The sequence below is a fragment of the Pelodiscus sinensis genome, chromosome 1, assembly GCF_049634645.1.
Source record: "Pelodiscus sinensis isolate JC-2024 chromosome 1, ASM4963464v1, whole genome shotgun sequence".
Taxonomy (NCBI): domain Eukaryota; kingdom Metazoa; phylum Chordata; order Testudines; family Trionychidae; genus Pelodiscus; species Pelodiscus sinensis.
Window position 1 is genome coordinate 266237554 of NC_134711.1, and position 26870 is coordinate 266264423.

General features: G+C 46.2%; 1 protein-coding gene across 17 annotated transcripts in view; it reads left to right on the plus strand.

Annotated features, from left to right (window-relative positions):
• Window positions 1-464: 464 nt before the first annotated feature.
• The window catches only part of MYCBP2 (MYC binding protein 2), a 368898-nt gene continuing 342492 nt past the window's right edge, over window positions 465-26870 (plus strand). For 9 of the 17 annotated variants that reach the window (XM_075918847.1, XM_075918850.1, XM_075918846.1 and 6 more), the window contains exon 1: window positions 466-1335. In XM_075918847.1, the coding sequence (XP_075774962.1) occupies window positions 1052-1335 (284 nt within the window). In that variant the 5' untranslated portion in view covers window positions 466-1051. Of the gene's footprint in view, window positions 1336-26870 lie in introns of all 17 variants that reach the window. The other 8 variants (XM_075918843.1, XM_075918845.1, XM_075918849.1 and 5 more) reach the window with 3 other exon arrangements.

The window sequence follows — 26870 nt, forward strand, 5'->3', positions numbered from 1 at the left end:
AGGAAGATAAAAATAAATAAACCAGGCTCCTTGGTGCAGCAAAAATAGAAATTCCATCGCAGAAATGATGAATTTTGGGCTTAGAAAACTTTGACAGTTGTCTCTTCTCACATGCATTGTGTCCTACTCAGCAAACTCCCATTGGATTAGGCTCACCTTAGATTATTTCTGCACCTATAAATGTAGTTGTAGTAAAACAAAAGCTGAGACCCCGTATCCAGGACTAAATTCTGCGACGGTAACAATCACTGCAGACATAAAGCTCTGACCACTGTGTTGCCAATCCTTGTATCAATTCGTGTTTCTCCTGAAGACCCAACTGCTAAAATTGGCCACACCACGCCTTGCATAATTCACAAAGTGCCTACCAGCCCTGAGCTCTGAGACATTAGTGTGATGCGTGTGAAGGCAGCCGGGGGAGCGCTTGTATGGTGCAGACATGCACGCACCGGGTCGCGGGAGGGCTGAGTAAGCCGCAGCCGCCTCCCCGCTATCCGCCGCTCGGCGCTGCAGCCTGGGTACCGGAGCCGGGGCGCTCTGGCGCAGCAGGTGCCAACGCGCGGAGGGGCGGCTGAGACTGACAGGCTCGCGCGCTCCCGGATTTCCCGGGGAGGGCGCTGCCGCGCCTGCGCACTCGCGCCGTGTGTGTGTGTGTCTGACACTCGGAGGGGGGTGGGGCCGAGGTGGCTGCGCGGAGGGCGGCGGCGGCTGGGAGACACTCCGAGGGGGGAGGAGGGGACGCGGCGCCGGCCTCGCCCCCTGCTGCAGCGGGAGGAGGAAGCGAGCGGCGCGGGGCCCGCGGGACGCCAGCGGATACACGCGCTCGCCCCCCGCTCCTCGGCGCGGCCCTTCCGGGACCGGCCTCCGCCGGCTGCGCGGCCCGAGGCCCAGGTGTCACCGCGCCCGGCCCGGGCGGATGAGCAGCGCCCGGCTTGGCGTTGCCGTTTGTGGCCTCCCCATGGCCGGGCCCCGCCGGTGAGGGCAGCGGGAGCCGCCTGTGACCGTGTCTCGCCGCGGGAGGCAGCTCAGCCGCCAGGGGGCGGGGAGGGGGATGTGCGCGGCCGCCGCAGGAGCCGCCGCCGGTGCCACCGAGACAGGGGCCGAGGGCGGCTGCTGCTTCTCCTCTTCCAGCGGCTCCTGCCTGGCCGGGGCCGTGGGGCCCGAGGAGAGCTCAGCCATGGGGCTGGGCGCGCTGCCAGGGGCGGCGGGGCCGCCACCGCCGGGCTGCCGGGACCGCTACCAGCTGCTGCTCTCGGGCCGGGCCCTGGCAGACACCTACCGGAAGATTTACACGGCGGCGCTGAGCGACAGGGATCCGGGAAGCCACCCGAGCAGGTAACGCACCCCCAGGCCGCGTCCTCCCGCGCCAGGCGGGCCGCCCTCCCTGCAGCCATTAGCCAGCTATCTGGCGTGTCATACAGGCTTCACTTGAGTTGCCAGCGAGGTCCTAGGACAGAGGACGAATGTATCAGGGTGCATCCCTTCCCGTTGCTACCTAGAGCATCCGCGCAGGTAATCCCTGGTTTCCCAACTATGCAGATAATGCACCCACTCGCCATGTGCCCGTCCTGAGTCAAAGGGCAGGTACCGCCCCTTCCCCCAGGACCCAGAGTTATACAATGAGCGAGCTAGGTGTTAACCCCAACCCCCTGGGGGCTGTGGGGTAGGCAAATCGCCCCCCATTAGAACTACCATGTGGATAATATTCTTACACTCCTCCCCAGGGTGCGCCCCGGGAACAGAGCTCAATTCTTTCTTTTTTTTCTTCAATTCTGGAGTCCCTCTTTAACAAATTGCCTGGCCCAGTAACTATTAATGACAGGGTGATTCTGATAGGCAGCATCCAGTTTGCTGTCTATTACTGGGTGGGTAATGCACTTCCTCTGCAACTGTAATCCCTGCCAGCCGGCTCATTGGGTGCTTAATGGGTGCGCCTGTCCAGTTCTCTAGAGCAGTCAAAGTGCTTGCCCCAACTGGATCTGCCGTGGCATGTTTTACACTTATTGTTTAACACCCAGAGAGGTTACACAGCTGGTGTCTTAGATTCCTGGGCAGGTGTGAGACCCACCATCTAAGTTTTAGGTTATGATGACTACACTTGCAATTGATTGACAAAACTTTTGTTGTTCATGAGTGCTTAAATCTCCTCTCTCTGGACTACCAAAGTTTTGTTGCGGCAAGTGCAAGTGTCAGCACTGCTTTGTTGGCAGGTGTGCTTTCCTGCCGACAAAGCGAAAGCTGCTTGCAGGGAGCTTAGAAGTATTTTGTTGGCAAAAGTGTCAACACAGCCTTGTTGCTAAAAGCTGCATAGTCTCAATCTTGTTATGGACAGTCATGTACTGCGCCCATTTTCTAGTTACTGTTCCCTCACCAGGACAAGTTCCTTGCCCTGGTACTTTGACTTAAGGCAAGATGGCTTCTCTCTGAAAACCTATGGCCCTTTTAAGTCTGCTTCCCCTTCAGCCCTTGGCCAGGTACACTGTCTTCATGCAGAATACCTTGCCAAAGGCTCCCGGGGAAGCCCCACTCCCCAAACCCTTATCCCTGTCTTGAGGCCATCCTGCAACCCTTTTCTGTCATCCTAGACAGGTACCCTTCCCCATGGTTTGTAATGCACAGGCTGGGGGGAAGTGGGAGGGATGCAGGATCAGAGATGGAAGTTATCACACCAGATTGCTTTCTTGCCCAGCAGTAGCACTGGGAGCGTGTGAAGTGGTAGGAAAATGAGATGGGGCACAGGCACACTACAAGTCATCCTACTCCGCAGCAACAGCTCTCAAAGTTTTTATGGGACAATCTGCAGCAGTGGTGGGAAAAGGGGAGGCTGGATGTGGGTTCCATGTGGAGTCAGTTAAGTGGAATCCTGTGGGGTTGTTGGGGTGAGAAGGGGGGGGGGAAGGTAGCTGGCACAAATTGGGTTCTGATACTGCAAGCTCTAACTGCTGGGGTTGAGGGTCATCATGAAGTGGCAGCAGCTGCTGTTGCAGATGAAGCTGGGTATTGAGATGCTCTTGAGATAGTATGGACTGGGGTACTGCCCAGAACTGGGAGCAGGACAGAATGAGGCTTCGTCCAACTAAAATGCTTACAGCTCCATTTGAGATTATAGCAACCTTAGCCCTATATGTGGCTGTTTCTTGCTGAGAGCAGCAGTTTAGAGATGTGCAAATGTTGCATCTTGTGTATGGAAGCGGAAGCTGCAGAGCCTGATTGTCCCATTCAGCACTGAAGGGGACAGACATGAATGCACATATTGACAGCTTAGACCCTGCCAGCTACATGACAGCTGCAGAGTCTGTGTTGAATAAGCAGTGAGTTCCTGGGAAGCCTGGTGTTGGAGCCACCACATGAAAGGGCAGGAGTGAGTAGGGTGCTTGCCTCTCCCTAGCCTGTTAGGCTGGTGGCTGCTTCGTTTGTGATGTGGGAGAATATTGTGATCACATGCTTTGGTTTCATCTTCCAGGTGAGTGGGATCTGTGTGCATCCTTCATTCTTTTCTGGGGAGATTGCTGAGGAGTTCAGTGACATGTTTTCTTGTCTCCATTTGGAGAACCACTTAAGTACAGGAGCTGGAAGGATGGTGTCTTTATTCTCAAGTTGAATTAAGTTGTGACAGGCTGAGCAGAGTCTAGTCGCAAAGGAAATACTAGCTTCGTGAATCAGCCTTGATTGGTAAATGTCAGTGAAACATTTTTATAGTTTGAATTTGCTTTTTCTAATTATTTCCCCCTTTCAAAAGAACGGGAGGTCCAGTAATTAATTGTAGCCATTGTGTCTACAAGAGAAAAGTAATTTTGCAAACCACAAGAATAATGCAACCTTCTGATTTATCTGATGGCCACTAGATGGCTCTGGGCCCTTGATCTTAGTGGAGGTTTTTGTACACCACCTGATTCTATCTAAGCTGTATAACTAAGAAACTGTAATATTTCAGACAGCACCTGTAAATCTTACTGTTCTTGTTATGTCTATTCTGTGATTCCATATTTTTCTGTTTTAATGTTTTCATATCACGAGCCTTAAACATTGATTTAACTTGTTCTGGGACTACAAACATTCAATTTAGGGGATTCAAGTTCACCCTTAACTATGTAGTTATTGCAAGGTGTCATGAGAGAGTAGAATTAATATTGTTCTGGTGTCTAAACTTTGTTTTCATACCTTTAACAAATTTGGATTTCTTCTAAATGTAACACTGTCTATATTTGGGGTTATAATGGTTGGTTTTGGAATTATTAATGCTTTTGTTCTGTTTTTTACTATGAAATCCCAGATACATTGTGTCTATTGAAACTCTGGTTTAACATAGTTATTTTTAAATGAGGTTCATGTTAGACATTTTTAAAAGACAAAACAAACTTAAATATGATAGTTAATGGTTTTGCTGTGTTAAAGATGTGTAGTATATTAGTCTTAAGCTATTTTGAAATTGTAAACTAAGGCCAGATTCGCTGGTATATTTTGGCTTCTTTGAATCACTTTGAAGCACCACAAAGAAGCCAGAATATATTAGCCATGTCAGTAAGGTTTATAGCTGCTTTATGTCATTAGAGCTGTACAAGCAACTACAGAGCACTTGTGAATTTGATCCTAATTTGCTAGTGTCATCCATGGAACTTTTTAAAAGCAGTGACAGTTATTGTCACTGCACTGGAAACAGCTAAGCAATCTCCTAATCAGAACTCTTTACCAAGAACAACAAAATAAAAAATCCCCAAAACCCTGATATGTGTCTCACTGGCAAAGAATTGTGGCATGCAGTTTCTCTGTTGAACAGGGCTACTCAACATTGGAAGTCCCGGGGGCCACAGTGATACGGCACATGCCAAGGGCTGCAACTTAAGTGTGATTTCATATACATGCAGATATATATGCAAATATCTTATTTCACACTGATGGGCATGAATACAAAGATTAAGGCAAGACTACACAAGATACAGGTTCCATTTGTCAGTTCTGCTGATATTAATAAAATGCAATATTTACCCAATTTACACCCATATGACAGCACTTTTAGTGAGCAATGAAAGTCCAGGAATTTAACTACTAAAACTCATATCAACAGAAGGCCATTATATTGACTACTTTTTTGTTTTGGTTCCCGCCTATTGACCGTGTTTTGAGCCCCACATAAATTCAAACTGTGCTGCGGGCCTCAAACAAACTGGCAGCAGGACGCTTATGGCCTGCAGGACATGTGTTGAGTAGCCCTGCTGTAGAAGAATGGTGGTAGTCTGTGCTACCTCTGTCACAATAGTAAGTATATCCCAAATTATTAACCTCCCTCTGTCTGTAGTCATAAGTAGAGCTAGATTTTTGAATGTTTTTTATTAAAAACAAGGCGGATCTTTCTTTAAAATATTTGCTAAAAGTATCCTTTTTCATTCAACTTTAGCCATAACTAGATGCATTAGTTGAGTGATTTTTTTCAAACTTTTTTTTCTCATGACCCAGTTGAAGAAAATTGTTGGTGCCACTGACCCAACATAATTTGACTAGAATGGGGTCTCTGGGGTGGGATTGACAAGGAGAGCTTTGGGGTGTAGGAGGAAACTGCCTTCAGGGAGGTGAATCAGGACTGGGGTAGGAGGGGCTTACCTTGAGCGCTCCCAGTCAGTGGTGCAGTCGGGGGCGAGAGGGGGAAGGCGCTGGTACTTAAGGCAGGCTTCCTGCCTCTCTTGGCAACACAGACCATCCTGCACCCCAGAAGCAGCTAGCAGCAGGTTCCCAGCCGATGGGAGGACACATCTAGTGCTCAGGGCAGGGGCATTGCACGGAGCCCTATGTGCTCTCCTCCCTCTCCCCCGCCAAGGAAATAGGTCTGCTTCTGGCCACTTTTGGGGCACAGCACAGTCTGCAGTGCCAGAACAGGCAGGTAGCCTGCCTTAGCACTCCTGTTGGTCATCTGATCACCTTGCAGCAATGAGATCTAGTGCCTGACATGCCATGACCCATTACTGGGTTGTGACCCATAATTTGAAAACCACTGCATTAGTTAATAACTTTGACGATATTAGGTTTTAATTAAACTGACTGCATGTAAGGTTTTAACTGTAAAGCTTGCTGCTCTATTATTAAAATAAGTTAGGTAATTTCTTAAAGGACCCATTTCAAATATTTGAACTGTGACCAAATATAGAAGTTGACTTGTAAAGTCTCAGAAATTTCATTCTGTATTCAGATAGTACTGTAGTTTGGGGCACAATATGCTAATCTTGCATAATGAAGATACAGAAATTTTTTTAGTGCATACTGAAACTCTGTTTTAACAATGAAGCTGCAAATAATGTCTCTGATGAGCAAAATTTTGTCAAAAATAAGACTTTTACTTTGTTTTGGCAAATTGGAAATCAAAGCAATAGTAGATTGACCAAGCACTGCCAATGCAAAATTAAATATAGATTATTCAATAATCTTGTACTGAATTTATGAATAAACATGCACCTGTTATTTGTACTAGTTGTCATAGGAGTGATGTGCCATATGATGAAAAAATTCAGCAGTAAGTTTTGAAGCAGAGGTAAAGATGTTTCATATTTCTTATGTGAGGTTAGTTATTAAAATCTGTAAAAATACAGATAGTATGAATTCTGCTAATGGCACATTAAGTACATTTTTAGAAGAACTCAACATAGCTCTATGACTAATATCAAATTTCTTGATAATTAAGGTTCGTTAAGACAAATTAACTTTGGTAAATCTAAGTTTACCCTCTTTTTATGATTATTGCAATATTAGGAAACAGTGCTATTGTGGCTTGAAACCTTTCTAAGTACACTAATTTAGATGTATTATTGAAAATTGTAATTTTTTAAAAATGCAGTCAAGTTTTTACTCCAGTGCTATATAGTATATTCATTTAACATTAATTAGTAGCTGCTTTTCTCTTAATTTAGGACAACCTTTGTTTGTTCCTCCATGCTACACTGCCTTATGAAAAGAATCTGGCTTCTTGGTTTTGAATCAATTTTTTGGATTGGTTGCCAGAAGATACTGTTAGTTAGACCAGCACACAACCCTTTTAATGGATATCTCCACATCCTCTGTAGCAAATTGATGGATATCTGCACATCCTCTGTAGTAAATTGTCCCCGCTAACACAACATTTTGTTTGTTTGTTTTTCATCAGAAGTCTGACTTAAAGTCTCTCTCTCCGATGAACAGCGCACCACTGGGCTGACTGGAGTATTTTGTGGTAATGTCATACGGAATATTAGTGGAGGAAGGGACATGCACTGTCCCTCTTCCTCCTACCCCACTCTGCACAGTTTGATGAATGTCTACAAAGTTGCTTACTGTGTTCAGACTTGGAAAACTTCTGCTTGTTTTGCACACTAATAACATTACCTGTCATTGTTGAAAACATTAGGCTGCTTATTACCTTGAGATTCAGAAATGTTTTAGTTTCATTGCTTCAGTGAACTGCTAACAGTGCTATAATTCAGTTTTTCATATTTAGCCAGAAACAATACAGGCAGTCCCCGGGTTACGTACAAGATAGGGACTGTAGGTTTGTTCTTAAGTTGAATTTGTATGTAAGTCGGAACTGGTACCTATTGTAGGGGAAACTCTAGCCAAACATTTTTTTTTAGTTTTGGATAGCATAGGGAAAGGTTAACTCCCCTCTAATGTTTGTTTTGCTGTCTGTTCCCCTGTTCAGAAGATTTCACATCTATTTCTGTCCCTGTGACAAACTCAGGACTAAAGGAGTAACTCATCAAATACCAAACAGCTCTGCACCATGCTTTGAGCTAATAGCTTTATTTCCACACACCACCCAGGGTTCTAGGAGGAGGGTCCTTTTTTTGCTAACACAATGAGGCCAGCACTTTGTTTGTTTTGGTGGAGTCTTTGTTTGCCCAGGGAGCCCAGCATGTATAGGGGGAGGAGGGGCGGAGAGGCTGCTTTTGTCTGCTGTTCGGCAGCCTGTTGCTCAGGGGAGGGGGCAGCCTGTTGCTGGCAGGGGGGTGGGCAGCGGGCGTGGGGAGGCACTTTTCCTCTGCCCGGCAGCTCTGCGGGACCCCAGTCGGAGCCGGCCCGAGGAGGAGGAGGATCCTAGGACCCAGGTGAGCGAGCCCCGGGAATGCTGCTGCGCATGTGCGGGAGTTGTCTCACCCCGTTCGTATCTAGGGATCCGACGTAAGTCGGATCCACGTAAGTCGGGGACTGCCTGTAGACTGAATTATAGATTACATAACAGTACTACTAATAGTGAGCTACTGGTGTTTCTTGTGAAAAATTCATGCATTGTATGACCACATTTTCCTTCCTTTTTGTAAAATAAGATTTGCTAGCCTGTTAAGAGTTGATTTTTCTGGTTTAAAACGCCAATTTATATTACATTATACATTGATCATTTATATTATTGGAAAACTGACAAAAGCTGTTGAATGCAGTATTGTTGCAACTGTATTGATCCCAAGATAATGGAGACAAGGTGGGTGAGATGATGCATTTACTCGACCAAATTCTGGCGAGAGATATGAGGCTTCTAACAAATTATGCATTTTTTCAATACTTGAAAATATTCAAGAATTTGAGAATAGTAGCAGACTCTTCAATTGTGACTTTTATACATCAAGTTTTACTCTTTTCTAGGGATGAGAGTACTTGACAAGCCTAAGCTTATCTGGTAGTCGAGTGAAGTACTTGACTACTAGCTCCTACCCCTTGCTGCCCCTATCTGAGGAGCAGTGGGGGGGGGGGAGCCATCTTAAGCTAGTTCCCTCTAGCACCATCTCCATAGTGTCACCTGCCCCTCCCCTGCCCCTCCCCTGCTGCCTATCAGGGATGGTGGAGGCTGCTCTGGCAATAACCCCTGTATGCGGGGTTCCAGAGGTCAGCTGGGGCTCCCCGTGGATGCGCTGCTGCTGCAGCAGCCCCTGCTCGTGGCCAGTCCAGGCTGCTGCAAATGGGCTTTTGAACCCAGTGTGAGCCAGGACCGAGCAGTACCAGCTCGTGCCAGTCTGGGACTGCTGTGCCGCGAGCCTCCCCTTATTGATTGATCATGTAGTCAGTACAAATTGTATCGACTACCTGATTAGCAAAATACCTGTTCCTTAACATTCTTACACTTCATATTATTGTGATGTTAATCTTCACCAGTAGCTGAATGAATTTATTTCTAGTTCCGTATCTTGTGCACACGGTGTAAAACTATTGTATTACACAGGGATTGGTACTGTACTTTAAAAGGGTGTCAGTGGTAGAAATTCTGAGAAGGTTTAAGAGATTAAATGTTGACACACTCTTAATGTATTACACATTCTTTAATTACTAAAATAGTGGAGGAATCAAGTACAGTGATTCATTATAAAATTGTTAGTAAATGTTGGAAAGGGGCTTTTATGGAAGAAGATATAGAAAATCATAATTAGAATAACTACTTCTGAAGTTGATGCAGTTTAAAGTGATACACTGAGTGATGAGGGATTTAAAATGGAAAGAGTTATTGAGTAATTTTAAAAGTCATATGACTTGAATTGTGGGGTTTACAGTGAGAGCATAGCGATTATATATGCAGCTTTAGGAATAAGAATAATCTTGTTTTGGCAAATGAAGAGGTGAAACCAGCCTGACTAGAAACCTAAAAATGCTAAAGGGCATTTTGTGTGTTTTTGTAGTCTTGCTTCCTAATGTTTTCTTTTAAACATTTTAATGTTTAGACAAGGAACATATATTTTGGAGGGGATTATCTAATTTGCTGGCATTATGCAGGGACTTGGGGCAATTCTCCAATTTCATTGTGGCAATGCTCATACGCACAAGCCCCCGCAGCCAGCCCGGGGGGAAAAGCAGGCAGGGAGCCTGGCCAGAGCTCCCTATGGGCCATTGGCCAGATCTGGAGGCTTAGCAGGCTGGATTTTGGTGTATGATGTAAATTATAATAGAACCTGAAAGATATTACACTCCACAATCTTGTGAAGCGATAAGTATTGTGGGAAGCACACTGTGATACGACCAGTTTTCCTCTTTATAGACGATGTTGTGTTAGTATATAGTGCTGTTGTGTTAGTATATGATTGCTAGGTGGTGCTGTAGTGATATGCAGGAGGTCACACTAGTTAAGATGGGGTAGTAAGCCAGAGGCGATTCAGTAGGGTTAGCCTTTGGCAGGTCGCCAGCGATTTACTGCAGCTTGCAGTTCTCATTGGCCACAGATAGCCATTCCCACCTAAAGTAAGTGGTGTGGACCAGCACACCTCTACTCAAAGCTCCCATTGGCCAGGAATAGTGATCAGTGATCTGCAAGTGGTGGTACCTGTGACTGCAAAGATAAATAAATCGCTGGTGACCTGCCAGAGGCTAACCTTAGTGAATTGACTCTGGTCCAGGATGCTTATTGTCCGCCCCTGCACTAAATGATATGGCTACTCTTTTTGACTCTAAACTGTTACTTTTTTGTGTCAGTGTTTCTTTTTTAAAAAAAAATCAGTATAGAAGGTGTAATGGACTGGAGAAGTGCTGACCAGCACCCGGTGACTAAAGGATTATGCTCAGGTAGCTACAAAGGTGATGGCCAAGGAGAGAACCAATTGAGATGGAGGGTTGAGATTTGAATTGGATATAGGTTCCCTGCTGGCTTCCTTTGTATGGGAGAGAGAAACCAGGAGTTGAGAGACACAATGATTTAAACCCAGGCAGGACTACTATGTCTCCAAGGAATTCAGAGCATGGGAGTGGACTGAACAAAGAGAAAATTGGAAATAAGTAAAGGGAAAAGTGAATCCAGTCACCTTCTGGGTAATTTTCCTTTATTTTGTGGTTTGGTTTGAACTGCTTTGTGAGATTCTATGCCTCCCTTCCCCATTTACTACCATCTAAGCATTCTGCTGAAACTCTTCTCTGTGTTTTAATTTGTTTTCCTTAGTTGCTCTATAACATCTAGCAACCAAGTATTCTTTCTCAAGTTTATCTTTTGTTTTGTATTAAAAATCACTTTAAGGCGATGATTTGATCCTTGTGTCCTGGAAGGTCTGTCTGTGTGTACAGTATCTGCATGACTCTGACTGAGGAGTCAGCTACCAGAGTCTGCAGCTTATTTTTCTCTTTTCTTTTTTACAAGCTCTTTTAGGGCAAAAAAGCTTGGGGTGTACCCCTAGGGGTGATTTCAAGTACTCACTCCTGGTTATTAGGGATCAAAAAGCATTTGATGGTGGCAGCGATTCCCCAAAATCTATGTTTTCTGATTTTGGGGGGGAAGTTTTTTTGTAACCTGTAGAGGCAAGATTTTGAAGCTCTCTTGTGGGCCCTCACCTTCTGTACTTGGAGTGCCAAAGTGGGGAACAGCCCTGACAGAAGGGAAATAAAGACCAACTTCAGTATATGAAGAGGTAAGAAACCATAGCGCAGCTGTTTGCAGGATACTCTGCTTTTGGCTGTCCAGTTCTTTTCACATTCTTTTAGTGGATTCTCTCCCTTCTTCCTTCCTGACAATTGGTTTCAGATGTTTTGCTTTTTGAAGACGTGCAATATTAATTTTTGTATTCTCTAATTAGGGATGTAAAAGCTTATCTGGTAAGTATTAGGCTTACCGCATGGTTCCTGGGTAACTGGTTGGATGGCCAACTGTACCAGATTGGAGCAGGCCTAGAGGCCAACTGGCTGGATCCCAGATGTGTCAGGGTGGCAAGCAGGTCCATATCTATGTCGGGCAGGTGGAACCCTAGCAATGTGGAAGCAGCCTGGGGATGGGGTGGTGAAGGTTGGTGGGATCCCAGCCCAGGCTGCCATCTGCTGGCTTGCCAGTGGTTAACTGGTATAATTTTAATAGTTTAACCAGCTAACTATTTTAATGGCTCTTTACATCGCTAGATGTAATAGAAACATTTAACCCACTCATACTTTTATGTATAGACACTATAGAAGCTCAGTACCTCTTCTGACATTCTTTGACAAGGAAACAAGCATTTGAAGTGTCTGTTTTATGTACTTTCCTGTCTCACCCAAAAACTGAGGAAAGCAGGAGCATGTCAATTTAAGCAGTGTCTTGGTTAAGAACATAAGAACGGCCATAATGGGTCAAACTAAAAGTCCGTCAAGCTCAGTATCCTATCTGCCGACAGTGGCCAATACCAGATGCCCCAGAGGGAGGGAACACAACAGGTAATCATCATGTGATTCCTCTCCTGTCATCCATTTCCAGATAAACAGAGGCTAGGGACACCAGTCCTACCCAGAGTAGCCATTGATGGACCTAACTTCCATGAATCTATCTAGCTCTTTTTTTGAGCCCTAGTAAAGTCCTAGTCTTCGCAGCATCCTATGGCAAGTTGTGCTGAGTGAAGAAAAACTTCCTTTTGTTTGCTTTAAACCTGATGCCTATTAATTTCATTTGTTCTTATATTGTTCTAGTTCTTATGTATCGTGGGAATAAATAAATAACTTTTCCTTATTCACTTTTTCTACACCAGTTATGATTTTATAGACCTGTCATATCTCCCCTTATTCTCCTCTTTTCTAAGCTGAAAAGTCCAAGTCTTTTTAATCTCTCTTCATATGGGGCCCATTCCAAACCCCTAATCAGAAAAGGGCAACAAAAATGAACCTTTTTTCATGCCAATTTATCTTTTTTGAGATGAGGCGACCACCTATGTACACAGTATTCAAAATGTGGGCACACCATGGTTTTATATGGATATTCTCTGTCGTATTCTCTATCCCTATTTAAATGATTCCGAACATTCTATTTGCTTTTTTGACTGCCACTGCACACTGCATGGATGTTTTCACAGTACTGTCCACAATGATTCCAAGATCTCGCTTGAGTAGTTGTAGCTAAATTAGTCCCCATCGCATTGTATGTATAGTTGGGATTATTTTGAAGCTCTTTACAGTCTGCTTTGATCTTAACTATCTTGAGCCATTTGGTATCATCTGCAAATTTTGCACCTCACTGTTTACCCCTTTAACATTAAGTAATTTGTCCACTTTATCAAAAACAGGTTTATTTAGCTACAGGGACAAATCTGAAATGTGCATCCCCTTCTAACGTGTGTTAAAGACTTTTCACTTCCGGTGCTTTTAAAAAATGTGGTAAATGACCCTGCCCCTTTTGAGAAACCATATCCTGCAGCCCTCTATAATCTTGAGGTATTGTGTTGTGATAATGCCATCTGAAATTCTGGTGATCCTATTGAGCCTGACTGTTATCTTTTGTCAAGTAATCTGCAGTGAAAACTACTCTCTTATCCTAGTCTAGTTAGGTTTTGGAAGATATTAATTTTGTAATTAATGGACTGTGATGGTTAAGACCAGCTGCTGCAGACTCCCAGAAAGGGATTTCATTTTTTTCTTTACAGTTAAGAGCATGTGTAATTTATCCAAACATAAGAGATAGTTACAGTTATTTCTTTTAATAAGGGATCTCACTTAAGGCTTGTCCCTGGTGTCTACCCATATAACATCAGACCAGGTGACACTACTTCATGAATTAGGAGTCAGATTAAATATTTCATGTTCAAGTGAACCATAGAATACTTACTTGCCCAGTATCCTTGTCCTATCAGGTTATTTTTTTTCTTTTAGGATGAAAGTTTGTAGTTTAAGGTCCTTTTGCATGACGCTGTGCTCCTTCGTTATGGGTTGGGTGATTTTGTTGGAAAATCTCTGGCTTCTCATCTCCACATTTTTGGTTTAAGCAGAATGTGAAACAGAGGCAAGTTCATTATATATACAAGCTCTTGGATCAGTTTTCTGTTTTTCCGAAGAACTGTTATCTGAGGAATACTTTCGATATCTAGGTATGAAAAATGCCTTATTTTTATGTTCTCTATTCCTGGAATGCTCCACTTAATTCCATTTGCCACTTTCCTTCCTTTGATCCATTCTTAAACTCCTCTATTCTACATTGGCGTCTTACTTAAAAAATATATGAGAGAACTTGGAGGCTCCATGCATATGTCTTCCTAAGTGACTCTTACCCCATAGTTATCTCCTGTCGTCTTTGTCCCTGTGTTTTCATCTCCTTCTGTCTCAATTTTAGTTTACATCATAATTTCTGGTGTAGAAAATCCAGTCTTAATCAGTTTTCACAAAGTGTTATGTACATCTGTGGTCCTATAGGCACTGTATACAAAACACTTCATTCGTTTTAATATTAAAATTTACAAAAGTCAGGAAATGCCAGAAATAAATTGTCCATGCACCTTCAGTTCTGCCTCCATGTACATGCGGTGTTCGGACGCAATCTTTAGTGACGCGGTCACTTACCTTTTTTGTCCACAGAGTCTTGCCCTCTTTGGAACACTGGTTGCTTTGTACTTATTGAATGAGACAACTGTTGAATATTTCTCTTCTTTGTCATTCAGGTTTTAGGTCTGTGATTTATTAACTCCACACCATCAAAATATGCACTGAATAAGACTTTTTAATGATCTCAGAGGCATTTCCATTGCAGTCGTTAAACATACTATCTTAGTATTATGGAGTTATTAATGAATTTATATCTCAGCTCTTTGAAATAAGGAAATAGTGATTTTCCTTTTATAGATTGTCCAAATGTTCAAAAGAATCCTCTGATTTTTATCTTGGTGATTGAATGCTTATTATGAGATATTACTTCTGAAAAATCAGGCATAACAAGCATTTGCTATTCTCGTTGACTTCCATTGAAGTTGAGAGCTTATACTTAGTTAGGTCACCTGTGAGTGACAAGATGAGCACCAGAAAATGAGAACCATACACTAACTCCTAGTCTACACTAGGGCTACGTCTACACTTTTCCGTTAAAAGCATTTTTGGAAAAGCATGTCTAGATTGCTGGATACTTTTGCGGAAAAGCATCCATGGCCAATCTAGATGCGGTTTTCCGCAAAAAAGCCCCAATCACCTTTTTCGCGATCGGGGCTTTTTTTGCGGAAAACAGAACTATGCTGTCTACACTGGCCGTTTTTCACAAAAGTCTTTTGGAAAAAGACTTGCCCAAACGGGAGCAGCATAGTTTTTCTGGAAAAGCACTGATGATTTTACGTGAGATTGTCAGTGCTTTTGCGGAAATTCAAGCGGCCAGTGTAGACAGCTGGCAAGTTTTTTCCGGAAAAGTGGCTGATTTTTCGAAAAACTTGCCAGTCTAGACACAGCCTAGGAGTTTAGATTGAATTTAGCTATATAATTTTGATTTTCCTAAACAATGAGTCCACATGATCAAGCCCATTCCGTCGACTGTAAGGGCTATGAAAATTGATTTTGTTACTTCCGCTTTTCATGAGGGTAACTACTGTATTTGACCTCATGTGGTTATCTTGAGGATAGTGTAGACCCGTGGTCACCAACCAGTAGATCGCGATCTACTGGTAGATCTCAGGGGCTCCAAGAGTAGCTCTTGAGCCCTCTCTGAACTGCGCACCTGCGCAGTACATTTACATTAGATTTCCTCATGTAATGTAGGCGGGGCTTCAAGGAAGGGGTGGGGCAGTAGATCTTCGCCTGTTCTGAGACTTAAAAAGTGATCTTGGGTGTAAAAAGGTTGGAGACCACTGGTGTAGACTCAGTGTTGCAAAAGTCCATGTTCTTGGCCTCTGGAAATCATCCCACAGTGCCCTGCAGCGGCCTCTCTTCCCAGGACTTGTGATTCAGTTGTTCTCCAGCTGAACAGGAAAAGCCCAGGGAAACTTTGGATTTCATTTCCTGTGGTGGGCTTATCTTAGAGCAAGCAACACACCCGAGTAGCACTGCTGGCCATGAGTTCAAGTTCTGTGAGCTCCAGTTCCCTGGGGCACAGACGAGTACCAGCATGGAGTGTGAAGGAGATCTTGGACCTCATTGGTGTGTGGGGAGAGGAATCCCTTCTCACGGTGCTCCAAACCAGCAATATTTATGCAAAGATCGCAAAGTCCATGTTGGAGAAAGGATACACCAGGGATGCCCAGCTGAAGTAGTTATACCAAAAGACAAAGGAGGCAAACAGACTGTCTGTTTACGCAACAGGGGCGCTACAACTCCGCATCGCGAACCAGCAGGCGATGCTAAGTAGGTATGCTTTTAACACCTGGCAGGCCGTCAAAAAGTTCCGAGACAGACTCCCAGTGGAGGACCGTCAGGAGTTCGCGGCCGTTGCGTCAGAGGGTAAAGTCATCGCGCGAACTGCTCTCCAGGCGTCTCTGGACACTGTGGATTCAGCAGCCCGCACGATGGCGACTGGTCGTTACGCGTCGGGGGGACATGGCTCCACATCTCGGGAATTCCCCTGGATGTGCAGCATACGATACAGACTTGCCTTTTGAGGGCAAAACTCTATTCTCTGAGCACACCGATTCTAGGCTCCATACCCTAAAGGACATAAGGTCCACCTTGAAGTCCTTGGGCATCCACACGCTGTCCCCGCAGCAGCGGCAGCTGCCCTATAGGCAGCAGGGGAGGACGCAGCCCCAGGTCCCCCGTGGGGATTACTGGAGGCGCCGCTCCCAGTCCTCCGGTGGAGGTTCCGGGGCGGCTGCGCACCCTCAGGGGGCTAGGGGTCGACATCGTTGCCCCAGGATCGATACCCAGCGGGGAGGTCCTCACGGTCCTTCCCATCAGGGCAAGCCCCAATTTTGACGCCCTGTTTGAGAGTCCCGTACCAATCTCCCGCCCTGACCCCCCGTTTGGGGCCAGGCTATCCCTTTTTGCCCATGCATGGGCTCTAATAACATCGGATGCCTGGGTTCTGAACATAGTAAATGGAGGCTATTCTATCCCATTCTTAGGCCCACTGCCATCAAAACCCCTTTATCCGTCCTTAGTAAGGGACACCCCTCATGAACACATCCTGTGCTACGAGGTGTCTGCGCTCCTCGAAAAAGGAGCAATAGAGGAGGTTCCTCCGCACCTGCGAGGAAGGGGTTTTTACTCCCGTTATTTTGTTGTCCCCAAACCAAAGGGAGGGGTCCGCCCCATCTTGGACCGCCGAGATTTAAACAAGGCGGTCATAAAACACAGGTTCAGAATGGTGACCTTGGCATCGGTCATCCCAGTGCTACAATTAGGAGACTGGTACGCGATTCTCGACCTCAAGGACGCGTACTTCCACGTGGCGATCACACCCAGCCACAGGAGGTTCCTCAGGTTTATGGTGGGTCAATACCATTTTCAGTTTACGGTGCTCCCTTTTGGTTTATGTACGGCACCGAGGGTATTCACGAAATGCATGGTAGTGGTTGCCGCATATCTCCGCAAACAAGGGGTGCACGTGTTCCGTACCTCAACGATTGGCTGATCCGAGGTCGCTCGTATGGGCAGGTAGAAGCTCACGTGGCAGTCACAAGAGCCCTTTTCCTAAGGTTAGGACTCATGATAAATGTTGAGAAGTCATCCCTGACTCCCTCCCAGCAGATCGAATCGAGGAGGGCTCCCACGAATTCTAGGGTGGCAAGGGTGTTCCTGCCCAAGAGCAGGTTCCTCTCCATAGTGGAGTTGATCTCGGGGTTAACCCAATCCCCTATCACGACTCCTCGGGTTTGCTCCAGGCTCCTGGGCCATATGGCGGCGTGTACGTACATGGTCCGCCATGCCAGAATGAGGATGAGACCCCTGCAGGCGTGGTTGGCGAGGGCCTTCAGCCAATCCAGGGGTCTTTGGGACTCGATAATTACGGTGCCCTCAGAAATTCTGGACTCCCTCCTATGGTGGACCCAGGAAACTGTGGTACGCAGTGGGGTTCTTTTCAATGCCCCTTCCCCGTCCCTGACGCTGGTCACTGATGCGTCCGACCTGGGCTGGGGAGCACACGTGGGGCGGCACAGGACTCAAGGCCTTTGGTCCCCCTCCGAACAAACCCTGCACATAAACGTCCGGGAATTGTAGGCGGTGAGGAGAGCCTGCGAAGCCTTCTTGCCAAGGCTCGCCCACCGCTCGATCCTGCTTCGTATGGACAACACAGCGGCGGTCTTTTACCTCAACAAGCAGGGTGGAGCGTGATCGCCTCCCCTCTGCAGAAGCCCTGCAACTTTGGCATTTGTGCGTCACCCGCGATATCACACCTCAGGCGGAATACCTCCCGGGGTGCAAAAACCTGCTAGCGGACATGCTGAGCAGATCCTTTGGAGCCCACGAGTGGACGCTCAAGGACTCTGCTCTCCGCCAGGTTTTCCGCAGGTGGGGTTATCCCCGCCTAGACCTGTTCGCCTCGGCACGAAATGCCAAGTGCAGGAACTACTGTTCCCTGCTGGGGCTGGGGAAATTTCCCTGGGGGATGCCCTGACGACCGTGTGGCCAGAGGGCATTCTCTATGCTTTTCCCCCATTTCCCCTAATTTCCAGGGTATTGACCAGAGCGAGGACCTTTTGGTCCTCGATCATTCTCATAGCCCCCAGGTGGCCCAGACAGTTCTGGTTCCCCATCCTAGTGGACATGCTTATCCAAGACCCAATAGCACTCCCTCCAATCCGGGACCTGCTAGCTCAACCTGGGGCAAGGGGATCATGGTCCACCCGGATCTCCGGTCTCTCCACCTAACGGCATGGTTTATCCGTGGTTGAGCCAACCAGAAAGGGAATGTTCCCAAGAGGTTCAGATGGTCCTCCTCAGTAGCAGGAAACCCTCTACTAGACGGTCGTACGCTGCCAAGTAGCGGCGCTTCTCGTCTTGGGCGTCCCGAAGAAGAGTACACCCGTCCTCGGCTCCTATTCCAACTGTTCTTGACTATCTTTTCCAGCTTCGGTCTAGTGGACTATCTTTTTCTTCTATTAAAGTCCATGTGACATCTCTCTCCGCCTTCCATGTTGGTATGGCAGGAGTCTCTCTTTTTTCTAACTCGGTGATTAAAAGGTTTCTTACTGGCTTGGAAAAGTTGTATCCCTCAGTGAGGGCCCCGCTTCCCGCCTGGGACCTTAAAGTGGTCCTCCACAGGCTTATGCTACCCCCCTTTGAACCACTGGCCACGTGTTCCCTGCAGCACCTTTCATTGAAGGTTGCTTTCATCGTGGCCATTACATCGGCTCGAAGGGTGTCGGAACTAAGGGCGCTAACTGTAGACCCGCCCTACCTTGTTTTTTCTCATAACAATGTAAGGCTACGGCCTCATCCAGCCTTCCTCCCGAAGGTGGTATCACCATTCCACCTGTCCCAGGAGATTTATCTCCCGGTTTTTTTCCCAGAACCTCACGCCTCCTCTAAGGAGCGGGTGCTTCACTCCCTGGACGCCAAGCGGGCACTGGCGTTCTATATTGACAGAACCAAGCTGTTCCATAAATCACAACAATTGTTTGTTGCGTTTGGGGACAGGGTGAAAGGGTCGCCTATTTCGACACAAAGGCTATCAAGATGGGTGGCGCAGTGCATCATGGAATGTTATCAACTGGCTGGTAAAACCCCACCCAGGGTGAAGGCACACTCTACCAGGGCGCAGGCGTCCTCGGTGGCCTTTGGTGCCCAGGTACCAATCACAGAAATTTGCAGGGCGGCCACATGGTCTTCCCTTCACATGTTTACAGCGCACTATGGGCTACCACAGTAGGCCAGGGAGGATGCAGGGTTGGGCTCTGCAGTCCTCGAATCTGTGATGTAAATATGTAAATATATCCTGTTGTCATTGTTCTTAATATATGCCTTATCAGTGTTGGATGGTTCAAATAAATCCGTTTATTGTTCACCTTCCTTCATGACTCTGGTGGTATGACTGCTCCGACCCCTCCTCCGTGGGGTTAGCTTGGTAGTCACCTACTTCGAATGGACATGAGCAACCACTCGAAGAAGAAAAGAACGGTTACTTACCTGTAACTGTTGTTCTTCGAGATGTGTTGCTCATGTCCATTCAACTCCCACCCTACCTCCCCTTCGTCGGAGTGTCCGGCAAGAAGGAACTGAGGTGGGGCAGCGCCGGCAGGGGTACTTATGCCCTGCCATGGCGGCGCCACTCCAGGGGGTGCCCTGCTGGCGCTACGGGTACCGCTAGGGAAAACGCTCCGGAAGACGCGGTGCGCACACCTACTTCGAATGGACATGAGCAACACATCTCGAAGAACAACAGTTACAGGTAAGTGACCGTTCTTTTTGCATTTCCACCACTGAAGAGGGAGTTCCTAAAGATGCACACAGCGTGCACCTTTTCCAGCATTGATGTTGGTGAAACAGCCCTTTTGATCCTCCAGTACCTGCTGCACCCATCAAGAAGTACCCCTGGTGTTTATGTGCTTCTTGGCAAGGTGGTTGGGTGCCAAGATGGGATATGAGTTCTGTCTGTCGTCTTACCACAGTTATGGAATCCCATTGCGGCAAAGCCGTCCACTGTGTCATCCACATTTCCCAGATTCACAACCCTCCATAGCAGAATGGTATTGATGGCTTTGGCTTCTTGTAAAACAGCAGCCCTCAGTGTAGATTTCCTCACTCGAAATTGATTCTCAACTTACCAGTAGCTTTCCAGTTTTGCAAGCTTCCACAGGGCAATTACCACACGCTTCTCCACTGTCAATGGGTCTCAGTCGTGTGTCTCTGCACTTTGCCGCGGGGGAAAGCAATTCACAAAGTTCTATGAAAGTGGCCTTGCACGTTTGGAAGTTTTGTAGTACTGCTGATTGTCTCATACCTGCAGTACTATGCAGTCCTACCAATCTGTGCTTGTGTGATGGCACCAGAGCCAATTCTATTAACTCAAAGGCTCGCATGAACATTGTGTTCACGGCATCCTGTGATTCATCCTTTTGCAGGAGTGCCATGCGTACGCTCTTGATATACTCCATTAGGTGCAGCAAGTTAAAAATTATCACAATGATTTGATGTACAACAGGATCCACGGGGGAGTTCATGCCCATACTTCGATGGAGTCTGCATAGGTAACCAGGGCCAAAAAGGGCATTAAAAAAACTTGTTGATTTCAAGCAAGGGGGGTGGGAGTAGATGAATGCATTATGGAATGCTGATGATATGAACCCACAGCTACCTGCTGCACTGTTATACTCCCTGTGCATGCTGGGACCAAAACCCAGAATGCAAAGTGGTACAGGCATAGTGGGATCGCTTACGGCAGTCTCCTTGCTAGGCCTAACTTTAAACTAAGTTGAGTTTTGCCCACAGTGGTGGATACGGGCCTTCAACTTTACAAAATTGGGCAGTAAGAAATCAACCTTAACAAATTCAACTTTACTAAGGTCATGTTTATATTACGAGATAATCTCATTTTAGAACCAGATTTTCTGGTCTTCACAATTCATATAAGTTAAGACTAGAAGGGTTTTTAGATGTATACCAGGGGTTCTCATTGCCTTGCAGTCCCCTTCTGATCTTCCCCCTCTAAAAAACTATACACCACCAGGTGGGAGGGGAAACTAAAGCTTGACCCCAAACAACCCCTGCTGGTGAGGCTTGGAGATGGGACAAAGCCCAAGCCCCACTGATTGGAGGGAGTTAAAGTCCAAGTGTATCAGCCCAAAGTGGGAGGGCCTTTATTTTCAGCCCTCTCATTTGGGCTTTGCCTTGGGTGATGGGCCCCAGGTCCCAGCAATCCTAAGCCCTAGTGATTCTATTAAACTTATGTCAACACCTACACAGGCATGCACCAACAGTTCCTGCCCACTTCCTTAGCAGATCAGTGCAGTGGTTGCTAAGCTGTTCCATCCCAGGAGCAGCTGGGCAGCCACCATATGGAGCTGGAGCTGCGGCCAGAGTGGGCTGCGTGGCAGCTGCTGGAGCCTGGGATGTGGTTCTAAAAATGGCTACGACTCCAGCCCCGGCAAGTGGGGCAGTTGCCAGTTACATGGCCGCACCCCATATGCCAAGGCTGGAACTGGAGCTGCAGTGCTATTTTTAGTACCATGGTTTTGGCACCAGCAGCTGCCACGCAGCCCTTGGCCCCAGCTGCTCCTGGGCTGGGGCCAGGTATTCAAAATAGCATTGCGGCCCCAGCTTCAGCCTCGGCACGCGGGGCAGCCACCCGCCCTGCTGCTCAGTCCTGGTACTAGGGGGCTAGAGGGGGTTGAGGGGTGCAGGTCTCAGGAAGGCAGAAGGTGAGGGAAGGGGTAGGGGGAGAACTAAAGGGAATGGGGGGTGAGGAGAGGAAGGGGCTTATACTGAGGGGAAAGGAGAGGGCCAGGGCAAGAGAAGAAAGGGGAAGGCACCGAGGGGCAGGATGGAAGAGACACAATTGCCAGGGGGCCAAGAAGAGACACTGAGGAAAAGGGGAAGGTGTCACTAGAGGTGGGTTAAGGGACGGGGCAGGGTGATGCTGGAAGTTGAGAGGGGAAAGGCAGTGGGGGCAAGAGGAAGGAAGAGGAGTGGGGAGGGGTGGTGCCTGGAGAAGAGGGGTTGAAAGGAGGGGTAGTCATGAGGAAGGCAGGGGATGGAGCAAGTTATGTGATGGTGTAGAGGGGCATGAGGAGAACTGGGGCATAGGGTCGTGAGGGGGTGGACACCAGGGAGAAAGAGGGCAAGGAAGGCTGGTGTTGGGAGGGCAAGGACAGTGAGGGAAGGGGGAAGCACCAGGAGAGTGCAGGGGGTAAGAGAAGGTGCAGGTGCCAGAGGGATTGTGGGGGTGAAGTAGAACGGAAGCCACAGGGAGGGGAGTGGAGGGATGGGCACCAGAGGGCAGAGGAGAGAGGCAGTGCAAGTGGGTAGAAGGAGGTGTTAGGAGAGGGGCAGCTACAGATGATCAGAATGAGGCTAGAGGAGTGGTGGGCAGTGGAGGGAAAGGTTGGGTGCAGTGGTCAGAGAGGGTGGGGAGGGAGACAGGTCCCGGGGGCTGAGGAGAGTGAGAAGGGCAGAAGCCAGGACAGCAGAGCAGGGTGGGGGGCCAGTAGCGGGCAGCAACAGGCACCAGGGGAGCAGATGGGGCAAGGGGAGGGTGAGAGACATGGCAGCAGAGGAGAAAAGGGAGAGGTTTATAAGATATTTGTTAATAACTTGGGTGCCACGGTGGTACACATCCGAACAAGCGCACATGACCTCAATAGTGGTGCACAAGACAACTCACCCAACTCATGGATAGAAAAACTTAGAGGGAACACTGCTCAGCACCCCTTACTCACGCCAGTTTGAGACGTGACACTGCCATTGTCATTGACCCCAGCGCCTCCTGGACTAACACAGGCACTTAATGCCAAAAGCTCCAACTTTGATATTGACTTCCACTCTGGTACCAATGGGGGCATGATGTATGCCAGGCATGTCAAACTCGAGGCCTACTGAGGGCCACACAAACAAAAACCGATAGCTTTCAGGGCCCCAATGTACTTCTATTGGAAAGTCATAATTATTATTATAGATTGTTTTAGGTATATTGTATAATAATTTTTCAGGTCTTGTTTGAATATAATAATTTAATATGTACAATTATTTGCTTATACTTTTTAAATATAAATTTAATGTGCTTTTTAATTATTTTTATATGATACATAACTTGTTTTATTGAAATAAAAACAAGTATAGACCAAAACAATAAAGGGAGAGACTCATATTTTAGAATAATTGCTTCAGCCTGGCAAACAATAGCCTTAGAATTTTATTTAAAGAAACACAGTGTAAACCAGGTACATGCTGATCCTTTTCTTTTGCCTTGGAATTTAAATTTGACATCTGTGTTGGCTGCCTTATTCTGCATCCATACCCTCTTCCCCTGCCTGTTCTAAGTGTCTATTTGTCCCCAGAAGGATTACCAAAACAAATCAAGTGGCTTGCAAAGCTGACCTTTATGCTATCCTTAGGATTTCTTAAACTTTGCACTTTCAAAGGTACGTGTATTATTCTTACAGAGATAATCCATGCAACACTAACAAGTTAATTGCCCTTTGACTGATGTACAAGCGCATATTTATTAGCAATAGCGGTATGCCCCAGTTACCCTTGACTGGCTGGTACTACTTAGATATAATACTAGATCATTTCCTTTTCCTTTTTTATTTTTAAAGCAGATGTTTTTTGAGCCAAATGGGTATCTTCTCCTGTATGAACCTGTCTGGGGATTGAGGTCAGCTGGGGAGGCTTTGCTTCGTGTTCCCCTACTTGTGGAGATAAGATTAACATCTGCGCGGAACAGAGCATTCTCAGCTTTTGCTCCCAGGCTGTGGAATTCTCATCCTTGGGATATTTGCTTGGCACCAACACTAGCATTGTTTTGGCATCAGGCTAAAGCCACCCTTTTTATTTGTGCTTTTATTAATGTTTGAGTTTCCTCCTCTTTATATGTTATCTGGTTAGGTCCCTCTGAGGTCTCATATTTTAAATATGTTTGTATTGTATATATTTTTTCGTAAGCCACCTCGAATATTTTAAATAGAAAGGTGGGGTAAAAATATTAAATAAATAAATAAAATAAATTGGAAACCCATCCCAAGTTAAGTCTATAGAGCAGAAAATGAAATGAGAGGTAAAATGTAAGATAGATATCAGGTGTGCAAAGTGGGAATTGATGAGCAAATAGCCAAAACATGACAAAAAATTGATAAAAGGAAACTTTTTTTTACCCAATTCATCTGTGGAACTCACTGCCATTAAATAGCAGTGAGGTCAAAAGTTTGTAAGATTTTTAAAAGGATGAAGGCTTATTGATAATGGAAACATCTAAAATACCATAGGTAGGATAAAAAACAGATTAAAACCCACTCATGTTTCAGGTCATAAGCCAGCCACAAACTGATGGGAGTAAAGAAGAAACTTTCCCTATCCAGATATAACTGTCCACTGTAGCTTCTTGTGGACATGTGCAAGCACACTCACACCCCATCCTATGACACATCTTGTATTGGCCACTTTTGTAGCTACAATATTGGACTAGACTAGAGGGTCCCATTGGCTGATTTGGCAATGCCTACATTCCAAGGAAATCATGATACACATATTAACACAGTACAGTTAGGTACTTAAAACTCAGGACATATTAAAATTAAACTGGGAACCACAAATCAGCCGTGTGTGTGTGTGTGTGTGTGTGTGTGTGTGTGTATTATTGTACTCTTGATTCCATTCCATTCGGTGGAAAAAAACTGTGTGCTATCATATTATTTGAGAAACAGTATATGACACCGTGCAATTAACACTGACTTGTGTGCTAGTACAAGGGGAAGAGCTAAAGGGCTGTGGTTCAATGCCTTCCCCACCCCCTCCAGAGCCAGGCACCCCCACGCCTCCATAACCTAATTCCTCACTCCTCCCCCCAGAGCCAGGCACCACCAACTTAATGCCTCCCCCAGAGCCAGGCACTTCCAGTCCCCAACAAGCTAATACCTCCCCCAAAGCCAGGCACCCCCAATCTAATGCCTTCCTCCTCCCCCAGAGCCAGGCACTCCTCAGGCACCCCCAACCTAATGCCTCCCCCAGAGCCAGGCACTCCCATCCCCCCAGCCTAATGCTTGGGTCCCGTTGCCGCCACCACACTTCTTTCTCAGGCATTGGGGTAGCGTGAATACAGTGGCCAGCTGTGAGCAGGCGCTGGGCGCCGTGCGCAGAGCAGCCCTACTGGCCGTGAGCATATGCTGGGTGCCGTGCGCAGAGCAGTCCAGCTGTGAGCAGTCACTGCGGCACAGAGTGGCCTGGCTGGCTGTGATCTGTACTCCGAGTGGCCAGCGGGCTGCACTTTATTCTTTTATAAAATGTAGTGGCAGGCCACAAAAAACTTAGATTGGGCTGCACGCGGCCCTCAAGATGCGTGTTTGACATACCTGTTGTTCTTTGAGATGTGGTGTTCATGTCCTTTCTGATGATACTCACCTTCCTACCCCAATGTCAGAGTAGCCAGCAGGAAGGGTTGTCAAGGCTCTATATTGAAGACTTTTCCAATGCCATCCAGGGGGTGCCCAAGCCAACCCTATGACTAGTTGCTAGAGAAAAAATCTCCGAGCTAACGTCTCTAAGTGCACATAGACACCTATTTGGAATGGACATGAACAACACATTTTGAAGAACAACAGTTACGAGAAGGTACATAAACATTTTTTCTTCCGACAGCTTTTTTGTACTGTGACCCCTCAGAAAATGCTGTATTTACGACAGGGATGTTTTATAGGTAGGTCAGTGAGTTAGATGATCTACTTAAATCGTAGGCCCATACATATCAATCACACTGCTGTCTTGACACCTATTGATGGTTTGTGATATGGACATGCTCAGGTTTTGCCTTATGGACAAAAATAAAGTTATGGACTGGAAATTTAGATAACATCTCTGATTTTTATTTGATGTGTCCCATGTTTTCTTTAGTCTTACCATATGCTTTGAAAATAGTATAAAACCTCAAAGCTATAAACATCTTGGGAATGGAGTCCTTTTGTCACTCTGAACAAAAACAATGAAGAGTCCTGTGGGACCTTAGAGACTAACAGATTTATTAGGGCATAAATTTCTAGGGTAAAATCCACTTCATCAGATGAATTGGAGTGGAAGTTACTGAGGAGGGGTTTATATATTGTATTAATAAGACTAATAAAGTCAGGATGGAAGGGTTTTATTCACAGCATTTGGTGTGCAGCTGTGACTATCATGAGGGGAAATTGCTTTTGTAATGTCTTAACCAGTTGAGATCTTTATGCAGTCATAAATTGATTGTATTGAATTTGTAAATGAACTCACGTTCAGCTGTCTCCCTTTGTAATCAGGTTTTGAAATACTTTGAAGAAGGATGGCTGTTTTTCAAAACCATTACTGTGAATGTCCAGGGAGGTTAAAGTGTTCCCCTACAGATTTATGTATGTTACTATTCTTTATGTCTGATGTGTGTTCATTTATCCTTTGGCGTAGAGAGTATCTGGTTTGGCCAGGCTACATGGCAGAAGAGCATTGCTGGCACTTTGACATATCACGTTAGTGGATGTGAAGGTGTGGCTTATGTGGTTAGGTCCTTTGATGGTGGTGTTTGTATAAATATGTGAACAGAGTTGGCAACAGGGTTTGTTGCAGGAATAAGTTCCTGGGTAAGTGTTTCTGTGTTGTGTTGGCTGAACAAAATGTTACCGTTCCTTCAGATGTTC